At 41.5% G+C, this 10,684-nt stretch overlaps 1 protein-coding gene across 5 annotated transcripts in view; it reads left to right on the forward strand.

Moving 5' to 3' along the window:
- Positions 1 to 10,167, forward strand: part of LOC115195883 (cullin-2) — a 47,660-nt gene extending 37,493 nt beyond the window's left edge. For 3 of the 5 annotated variants that reach the window (XM_029756214.1, XM_029756213.1, XM_029756215.1), the window contains exons 10-22: positions 946 to 1,070; positions 1,324 to 1,431; positions 1,703 to 1,762; positions 1,967 to 2,095; positions 2,362 to 2,448; positions 2,934 to 3,086; positions 4,322 to 4,399; positions 4,564 to 4,630; positions 5,265 to 5,359; positions 5,569 to 5,745; positions 5,839 to 5,940; positions 6,057 to 6,173; positions 9,438 to 10,167. In XM_029756214.1, coding sequence (XP_029612074.1) covers positions 946 to 1,070; positions 1,324 to 1,431; positions 1,703 to 1,762; positions 1,967 to 2,095; positions 2,362 to 2,448; positions 2,934 to 3,086; positions 4,322 to 4,399; positions 4,564 to 4,630; positions 5,265 to 5,359; positions 5,569 to 5,745; positions 5,839 to 5,940; positions 6,057 to 6,173; positions 9,438 to 9,569 — 1,430 coding nt within the window. In that variant the 3' untranslated portion in view covers positions 9,570 to 10,167. The remainder of the gene's footprint in view (positions 1 to 945; positions 1,071 to 1,323; positions 1,432 to 1,702; positions 1,763 to 1,966; positions 2,096 to 2,361; positions 2,449 to 2,933; positions 3,087 to 4,321; positions 4,400 to 4,563; positions 4,631 to 5,264; positions 5,360 to 5,568; positions 5,746 to 5,838; positions 5,941 to 6,056; positions 6,174 to 9,437) is intronic. The other 2 variants (XM_029756216.1, XM_029756217.1) reach the window with 1 other exon arrangement.
- Positions 10,168 to 10,684: the final 517 nt, after the last annotated feature.

The following is a 10,684-nucleotide window of genomic DNA, read 5'->3' on the forward strand; positions in this document are numbered from 1 at the left end:
TACAATTTCAATAATGCATCTAAACCCATCTCTCTCTCTCTCATATTCATTTATTGACATTGACATTTTTGAGATTGTTGTTGAAAATGGTTAAACATAAAACATTTTGGTCTGTAACCTAAAATAAAAGGTTGTTTTATTGTCATTGAGTTTGTTTTACACAATCATGTTGATCTCATTGACTGATCCATAGCTCCATTTTTTTAATTTGAATTCACCAGAAACAGGTTGTTGTGACTTCAAAGATTATTGCGGCTACAGTTTTTAAAATCAAATCAAACTTTATTTGTCACATATACAACATGTGTAGACCTTACCATGAAATGCTTGCTTCCAAGCCCTTAACCTGCAGTTCAAGAAAGAGTTCAAGAAACAGCATATTGTGATATCAATTAAACAATTTTACATAACATAAACGCAATTGCATAGTTACTACACTATTTAGTAGCTATTAAGTAGTAGATTCCCAAATTCCCTATAGTAATACAATACGGTCATTAAGCTGGAATTGTGTAGTAATGCGAATAGGAAATGTGTGTTCACCAGTAGGCACGTCCCAAAACCGCTCATCACTTCTGAAATTACAACATCATCACTACTGACGTACCACTCAAGTATGTAGTAATTAAGTATTGAAAGACGCGTTATTGGGTATAACTGAGGTAGTGATGAAAAGAACATACATTTTTTGTTTTGAGGTTGTGGCAATATACTGCCATCTGGTGGCGACTAGAAACATTTGCATGTTAGGAAGTATTACAAATTGATGGTCCTTGAAAATAAATATTAGTGCTTGAAAATGTACTTGAAAGTCCTTGAATTTGACTTGTCTGTCTGTACGAACCCTTTCTCTATGACTGACTCTCCCCTGGCTCCGTCTGTCTCTGCCTTCCTTCGGGTCTCGCTCTCCTCTCCCCTCTTTCTCCATCTTGCTACCCCATACAGACATGGCTAACATGTACACCCTGCTGAGAGCCGTGTCCAGCGGCTTACCCCACATGATCCAGGAGCTCCAGATCCATATCCACGACGAGGGCCTCCGAGCCACCAGTAACCTCTCTCAGGAAAACGTACGTCACATCTTTGTCTATCACTATACGTTATCATTGTGCGTTATCTGATTATCATCATTGTAAATGTATAACAGCATCCTGCTAATCCTTTTGTCTAAATGTATTGTTTTTGGACTTCAAACACTACATTGTCGCTGTGCATTATCAGTATGTATTATCAGTAGGCCTATGCATTATCAGATTACCATTATCACAAACATAATATTCACAACTCACTACTAATTCTCCTGTTGTGTTGTTACCTCCTCAGATGCCAACCCTGTTTGTGGAGTCCGTGTTAGAGGTTCACAGTAAATTTGTTCAGCTCATTAACACAGTCCTGAATGGGGATCAGCACTTCATGAGCGCACTTGATAAGGTATTAATGTTATGACTCCCTGGCTGGCAGGCTTAGAGGGGAAATCAGAATCTGGACACTTGGGACAGGTCAGGCCAGTAGGTGGCACCAGTGAGTGGTGTTTGTGTTCACTATGGAATGTGGCTCCATATTATTTCTCACAAGATTGTTCCTAAGGATCTTCATAAGTGACAAACATAACTTTTAACTATATTTATTAGTTGATGTCTTAGCTGTGAATGTACTGAAACTGATGGGGGAAAAAATTACTGGTTTGTTTGATCCTCCCCAGGCTTTGACTTCAGTGGTTAACTACAGGGAGCCCAAATCCATCTGCAAAGCACCTGAACTGGTGAGTGTGAGACTCATTCATGACACCTGAGGTTAGGAAATGTGTGGCGGTATCAGATAAGACCATAGTGATAAACTAAGCAAAATCCCTGTACACAGCAGTTCATCTAGATCTCTACTACTTTATCTGTGTTTTTTTTCAACATTTGTTTTGAGGACCATAGTAATGTCTGACCTTGTGTTGTTTTTCCCTTTACCCATGTAGCTCGCTAAGTATTGTGACAATCTGCTGAAGAAGTCTGCAAAGGGAATGACAGAGAACGAGGTGGAGGACAAGCTGACGAGCTTCATCACCGTGTTCAAGTACATAGACGACAAGGATGTTTTTCAAAAGGTAGCTGATTAGCGTTATTACTCTCATTAGCGTTATTACTCTCATTATTAGCTGATTAGCGGCATTAGCGTTATTATTCTCATTATCTCAAATGACCAGCGATATTGACAGCTAGTATGGCTGCTTTTTATTCCTTCCAGACTGAGTTTGGAATTTGCTAAAGTATCGTCTTATGTTTTCTTTTTAACCATGTTGATGACTCACTCTCTTGCCCCCCTCTTTCTTTCACTCTCTCTCACACTGTCGCTTCTTTCTCTTTTGTACAGTTTTATGCAAGAATGTTAGCAAAGAGGTTAATACACGGGCTGTCCTTGTCCATGGACTCAGAGGAAGCCATGATCAACAAACTAAAGGTGAAATAAGACTCCTTTCAACTTTATCAGGTGCCATTCAAGGTCTTTCATGCCTAAAGTAAGCATTTTCCAAGCCAGAATGGCCCATATGGCAGGAGCATATCTCCTGGTTCTGTAGCATGAGGCAGCTTGATGTGCAGGTACACCCCCTGGACAAGACACTAACAATGCCATTAATGCCATAATTGAGCATCACTCTCTAAACTGTCAGTCTTTCCCTTTAATCTAGTATTCCACATTACTTCCAAACGAAGCCCTACAGTATGTGCTTCTCAATGCAGTATAGTCAACGTCTTCTAGCTGTGTGACTCCACTGTACTCTAATGCGTCTGTCATGTGTGATATTTGGCCGTAATGATGGACTTGTTTATTATAGTGTTTGTTCTGGTGCATGTCTTTCATTCATTCATACATACATACATACACACACACACATTCTCCCTATCCCTTATTTCACCCTGTGAACTCTCTCTCCCCCACTACAGCAAGCATGCGGCTACGAGTTCACGAGCAAGCTCCACAGAATGTACACAGACATGAGCGTCAGCGCAGACCTGAACAACAAATTCAACAACTTCATCAAGACCCAGGAATCACCGGTTGACCTGGGAATCAGCTTCCAGATCTATGTATTACAGGTGAGAGGGGTTTAGAAGTATCACATCAATTCATATCTTTATTGTCCACAAATGTGTATAGTGCAGTCAGGGTAAGAAACAACATTAAAACAACCATACAACATGATATAGACATATACATTTTTTGTCAATTAAAATAACATCAAATTGATCAGAAATACAGTGTAGACATTGTTAATGTTGTAAATGACTATTGTAGCTGGAAACGGCTGATTTTTAATGGAATATCTACATAGGCGTACAGAGGCCCATTATCAGCAACCATCACTCCTGTGTTCCAATGACACGTGTTAATTAATCCAAGTTTATTATTTTAAAAGGCTAATTGATCATTAAAAAACCCAAATGCAATTGTTAGCACAGCTGAAAACTGTAGTGCTGATTAAAGAAGCAATAAAACTGGCCTACTTTCTTCTTTAGACTAGTTGAGTATCTGGAGCATCAGCATTTGTGGGTTCGATTACAGGCTCAAAATTCCCAGAAACAAAGACCTTTCTTCTGAAACTCGTCAGTCTATTCTTGTTCTGAGAAATGAAGGCTATTCCATGCGAGAAATTGCCAAGAAACGGAAGATCTCATACAACGCTGTGTACTACTCCCTTCACCAAACAGCGCAAACTGTCTAACCAGAATAGAAAGAGGAGTGGGAGGCTCCGGTGCACAACTGAGCAAGAGGACAAGTACATTAGAGTGTCTAGTTTGAGAAACAGACGCCTCACAAGTCATCAACTGGCAACTTTATTAAATAGTACCCGCAAAACACCAGTCTCAACGTCAACAGTGAAGAGGCGACTCCAAGATGCTGGCTTACAAGGACATTTCTAAGTGACCTCAAACTTTTGAATGTTAGTGTATATGATGGATAGCAAAGATATCAGTTAGTCATGAAATAGGAGCAATCATGTGCAAATGTGCAGTCGTTACCCATATTAATAGATAGACATTACTTTATGTGCAGGTTAAGCAGGTTGCTAGCTCACCCATGTTAATAGATAGACATTACTGTATGTGCAGGTTGATAGTATAAGAGAAAACGACACCCATCAAAGAAGTATCCAATGTATTGTTTTCCTATAATAAAGGTTGTTGACACTGGAGTGAAATTGGGTAATTGGGTAATTTTCTGTGGTTTTGTAAATAGTTTGAAGGTTAGGCATCTTCAGGCAGGTTTGCTGTGAGAACCTCAATGACAGTGGTGGTGGAGATGTCTCACCGTGTGTGTTGTCTCGTTGCAGGCAGGAGCCTGGCCCCTCACACACATCTCTTCCTCCACCTTTGCCATCCCACAGGAGCTGGAGAAGAGTGTACAGATGGTGAGTAGTGGTTCAGGAGACGTAGATGTGGTTGTTTGGAGAGGGCATGCCCATAGAAATAAAACCTTATTTCTGTGATTGCCCCAAGATTACACATAGCTATTCAACAAAACTGCATATCTTAATCTTATGTAATTCTAACATGATTATGTTTTCCTCTACAGTTTGAGTTGTTCTATAATCAGCACTTCAGTGGGAGGAAGTTGACTTGGCTGCACTATCTCTGCACAGGTATGTATGCATGCGCGCACACACGGCAGGGGATAGTAGTATAGAAAACCCAGTGCAAAATATGTGGAATTTTTTGTTAGCAGCAGTACTTTATTTTTCACTGAAACTGCTACTATATGGAAGGCCCACTTGCTACTAACTGAAATCACATCCATAGCTCAACAGAAGTAACAGGATGATTATTCCATAGTCTAAAATGGATTATGTATGTATGCTCTGCAGTGTTTTATCCCAAATCATCGTGATACTATTACATGTTAGTAGAGAGGCTCTGATTCTAACTAACACTGAGCTGCACCTGGCACTACTACTGCATAATCCATGAAATCCCACAGCGCTAAGACTGTGATAACTCCCTTAAAGCTTACAACAGCATACATACTTCAGGTGCAATCCCGACACTGACACTGCAGTTGGAACTAAATCCCTGTGTGCGTTTATAAGAATACCCAGAGAACACATTAGGATTGGGGATTACTTTTGTCAGATTTTTTCTTGGTTTTGCTTAAACTTGAGAGAAGTTTTTTTTATATACAAATACAAACCTGTTATCAATAGGTGGTGTGGCGAATAAGATGGTGGTACAGCATTGGTGTTGTGGTGATGACGATGATTGGCTCCCTTCTCTCTTTAGGTGAGGTGAAGATGAACTATCTCTCCAAGCCCTATGTTGCCATGGTGACCACCTACCAGATGGCGGTGCTGCTGGCCTTCAACAACAGTGAGATGGTGTGTTACGAAACCAACATGTTTAGTGGAAATGGACTGTCTTAACTGTGCCTTAAGCATTAACTACCTCCATATCCTAACAGGTGGAAAAGGACTGTGTTAACTGTGCCCTAAGCACTGAACTAGCTCAATAACTGTGCCCTAAGCACTGAACTAGTTCAATAACTGTGCCCGAAACACTGAACAAGCTCTGTATCATATCCTAACAGGCGGGCTACAAGGAGCTCCAAGACTCCACCCAGATGAACGAGAAGGAGCTTCAGAAGACCATCAAGTCCTTGCTGGACGTCAAGATGCTTAACCACGACTCTCAAAAGGTCAGGGGTCAGATATCAGCAGCCACAGAATCACCCGGAGACCCAGAGTCAGCAGTGTCTTCTTTAGTGGTTAGATGGATTTAAAAGTAGCTCATCTTGGCATTTTTATTATTTCTGTCCTTTTGGTGAATACAATGTATGTAACTATTTTCTTGTTTTCAGGAGGAAATCGACGCTGAGTCCACGTTTTCACTAAATATGAGTTTCACCAGTAAAAGAACAAAGTTCAAGATCACAACGTCAATGCAGAAAGACACACCACAGGTACATTACCCTACTACACTGAGAGCTCAGTCTGTATCCATCCAACAATGCAAACACCTATTCTCTGAAAGTGTCTGCCTCTGTTTAAACGTGTGTGTGTTTCTCCAACCTTGCAGGAGATGGAGCAGACGAGGAGTGCAGTGGACGAGGACCGCAAAATGTATTTACAAGCTGCTATAGTGAGAATCATGAAGGCACGCAAAGTGCTCAGACACAACGCCCTCATACAGGAGGTGAGTTCAACTCCTGTCATATTCCACAAACCCATGTAGAAATAGCAAACTATTTCACCCCAGGTCTGTACTGTACATATACATGGTCTTGAGAGGGAGATAGAGAGATGTCAAGGCTACAGGTTGAAGCAATGTGTGTGAATGGTTCAGGCAAGTTACTGTTCAGATACGATACAGAGCTTTACCTGCTGGTCTTGAGAGACCGGTTGAAACAAGGGAATGGAGAGATCCAAGGGTTTTCCTGAGGACAGAGCTGTCACCTGACCAGTCGGACTACATCCTCCCTGGTTTAGGTCTCTAGTCTAGCCCCTGGCTCTCTTCCTCCTGTGTTGATGTTCTGGTTTGTTGTGTCAGGGAGGTAAATTCCTTCCTTGATTGGTGAGATGTCATCTCTGAGGCCGGGACACAGAACAGAGTGATGTCAGGAATGAGTGTTTCTCCTCTGGAATGATCTTCGAACACACCTGGGGACAAGGAGAAGGCTGCAGCACCTTGCTTTCTGCTGTCATCATCTATCTCACTCACTCACTCACTCACTCACTTACTCACATATATCCTGTCTCCCCAACACACCTCCAACCACTATTTTATTTTCCCTCTCTGTACTTTAATGGTTCAATATTTATTTCAGTCAAAGCAGAAAATTAGGACTTAAGTGAATGGTTTAGTGGCGAACCTTCCCCACCACATACACTCCCCTACATATACTCCAACATTTTGGATTTGAGAACAAATGTTTCATATGAGGTGACAGTATATAATGTCACCTTGTATTTAAGGGTATTTTCGTACATATCTGTTTTATCGTTTAGAAATGAAAGCACTATATATCTAGTCCCCCCATTTTGAAGGTGTCATAAGTATTTGGACAAATTCACTTATGTGTATTAAAGTAGTCAAAAGTGTAGTATTTGGTCCCATATTCCTAGCACACAATAGCTACATCAAGCTTGTGACTGTACAAACTTGTTGGATGTATTTGCAGTTTGTTTTGTTTTGGTTGTGTTTCGGATTATGTTGTGCCAAATAGAAATGAGGAGAGCTTCCTGTCTAACAGAACACAGAGGGTGTTCTTTAATGGAAGCCTCTCCAACATAATCCAGGTAGAATCAGGCATTCCCCAGGGCAGCTGTCAAGGTCCCTTTACTTTTTGCAATCTTTACTAATGACATGCTTTGAGTAAAGCCAGTGTGTCTATGTATGTGGATGACTCAACACTGTACACGTCAGCTACCACAGCAAGTGAAATCATTGCAACACTTAACAAAGAGCTGCAGTTTCAGAATGGGTGACAAGAAATAGGTTAGTCCTAAATATATATTTTTTTATATATGATTTGGGACAAATCATTCACTAAACCCTAAACCTCAACAAAATCTTTTAATGAAAAATGTGGAAATTGAGCAAGTTGAGGTGACTAAACTGCTTGGAGTAACCTTGAATTGCTAATTGTCATGGTCAAAACATGTTGACGCAACAGTAGCTAAGATGGGGAGAAGTCTGTCCATAATAAAGCACTGCTCTGCTGCCTTAACAACACTATCAACAAGGCAGGTCCTACATGTCCGAGATTTGTAACACACTGACTACTGTCCAGTTGTGTGGTCAGGTGCCAGAAAGAGGGACTTACGAAAATTACAATTGGTTCAGAACAGGACAGCACTGCTGACCCTTAAATGTACACAGAGCGCTAACATGAATATGTCAATCTCTCATGGCTCAAAGTAGAGAGAGATTGACTTCATCACCACTTGTTTTTGTAATAAAGTATTGACATGCTGAATGTACCGAGCTGTCTGTTTAAACTACTAGCACACAGCTCAGACACCCATGCATATCCCACAAGACATGCCACCAGAGGTCTTATCACAATCCCCAAGTCCAGAACAGACTATGGGAGGCACACAGTACTGCATAGAGCCATGGCTACATGGAACTCTATTCCACATCAGGTAACTGATGCAAGCAGTAGAATCAGATTTAAAAAATAGATAAACGTTCACCTCATGGAACAGCGGGGACTGTGAAGAGAGAGACACATAGGCACATACATGTGCACTCTACACACACGTACACATGGATTTTGTATTGTAGATACACTGTATATACAAAAGTATGTGGACACCCCTTCAAGTTAGTGGATTCGGCTATTTCAGCCACACTCGTTGCTGATAGGAGTATCAAATCGAGCACACAGACATGCAATCACCATAGACAAACATTGTCAGTAGAATGGCCTTACTGAAGAGTTCAGTGACTTTGAAAGTGGCACCGTCATAGGATGCCACCTTTCCAACAAGTCAGTTAATCAAATTTCTGCCCTGCTAGAGCTGCCCCGGTCAACTGTAAGTGCTGTTATTGTGACGTGGAAACGTCTAGGAGCAACAACAGCTCAGCCGCTACGTGGTAGGCCACACAAGCTCACAAAACGGGGCCGGCGAGTCCTGAAGCCCGTCGAAATCGTCTGTCCTCGGTTGCAACACTCACTACCGCGTTTCAAACTGCCTTTGGAAGCAACGTCAGCACAAGAACTGTTCGTCGGGAGCTTCATGAAATAGGTTTCCATGGCTGAGCAGCAGCACACAAGCCTAAGATCAACAAGATCACAAGCCTAAGATCTCTTGTGGCTGAATGGAAGCAAGTTCCCACAGCAATGTTCCAACATCTAGTGGAAAGCCTTCCCAGAAGAGTGGAGGCTGTTATAGCAGCAAAGGGGGGACCAACTCCATAATAATGCCCATGATTTTGCAATGAGATGTTCGATGAGCAGGTGTCCACATACCTTTGGTCATGTAGTGTATGTGGTAGTAGATTAGTGGCCTGAGGGCACACAATGTGTTGTGAAAAGCATTATGAAATGTCATGTAATAACACTTTTTTTTATTCTCTATTGTATATACTTTCCTAAATGTAGCTGGACCCAGGAAGAGTAGCTCCTGCTTTGATATCAGCTAATGGGGATCCTTAATAAATATAAAGTCATTTTTTGTAAATATGAATATAATATGTTTCTGGATACTTATACAGTAATGTGGATGCTACCATGATTACGGATAATCATGAGTTGTGAGAAAGTTACAGTGGCACAAAGATCATGCCCCCAAGACATGCTAACTTCTCACCATTACCAATAACGGGAGGTTAGCATTTTTGGGGGGGTATGATATTTGTGCCTCTTACTCATCATTATTCACGATTCTACCAACAACAGAGTAACACAGGCAGTTAATTTCTCTCTTTCTGTCTGTCCATTTCTTCCCTCAGGTCATCAACCAGTCCAAAGCCAGATTTAACCCCAGTATCAGCATGATCAAGAAGTGCATCGAGGTGCTCATTGACAAGCAGTACATTGAGCGGAGCCAGAGCTCTGCAGACGAGTACAGCTATGTGGCATAATGGAGGAATAATGGTGTATAAGGCCCCCTACCCCAACCAACCGCAGGTTAAGCAAAGAACGACAGAGACCATTCTTCTTCATATATTTTCGGGCTGTTGCTGTCTCGCGTGCTCCCGTAGGGAGGGAGGGATGAAGCAGGACTATGTGCCTCCATCTTGGAAACAAACAAAACAAGTCACCCCAGACAGCCACCGAAACACGACACCTTCTGACCCCCCCCTTCTGATTTTATGCTGTTTACATCACCAGTGCCACGCACCGTTGCGTCAATGAAAATGCCTATAGCTATCCGTGTGCAAAGCTGATAATACGTTTTTTGTTGACTTAACCGGAAACAAAGAAGAATGGAAAAAGAGTGAGTGAGCTGTGACATTGACGGAAATGTTGGAGACTAGACGTGGAAAACCATGCTTTCTTTTCTCACATTTGCAGTTTTCTTTTTTTATGTATCGAAGTTAGAAAACAATATTGTAATAAAACCGGTATACTGATAATTGTATCTACTTTCAAATGTAAAGAACAAACAAATTGAGGTGACAAACATGGTCCTGCTGCTTGTCAAATAAATAAATAAAAACACTGAGGGATTTTGGGAAATATTTCAAAGGATTGTGTATGTGTTAGTGTAGCCTCTGCTTCCAGGCCTCGCTCACGTTGTGGTAGAGGCTAGTGTCAATGTGATGAGAAACTAAGGGGATGGATGGAATGTCTATCTTTATTACAAAAGCCTACCTCCAGGGGGAGTGCAGGAGGACCCATTGTTATGATGAAATATGGAGTTACACATTGTTACGTAACTTACAATGCTGCATTCTTGTATTCCAATGATGTTGACTGCTTGTTTGTTCATGCATGAGACAAGACCAGGGTCCACTGGTTACAACACCTTACCAACCAGGAGCTGTACAGAACTCTGCTCACGATCAGTGAGAAGATAAATGGCCGTATATATCAAGCATATTGGATCAGGTAACTCCTGTCCATTAAATCCTATTCATTATGATCTAAAAGACTAAACTGATTCTAGTTGAGCATTCCTACTGTGAGAGGCTTGAGCAAGGCACAAGCAGTCATACTTTGGGTACCCTCTAATGGGCTAAGGCACTGCATCAGT

Source organism: Salmo trutta, chromosome 6 (assembly GCF_901001165.1).
Source record: "Salmo trutta chromosome 6, fSalTru1.1, whole genome shotgun sequence".
Taxonomy (NCBI): Eukaryota; Metazoa; Chordata; class Actinopteri; order Salmoniformes; family Salmonidae; genus Salmo; species Salmo trutta.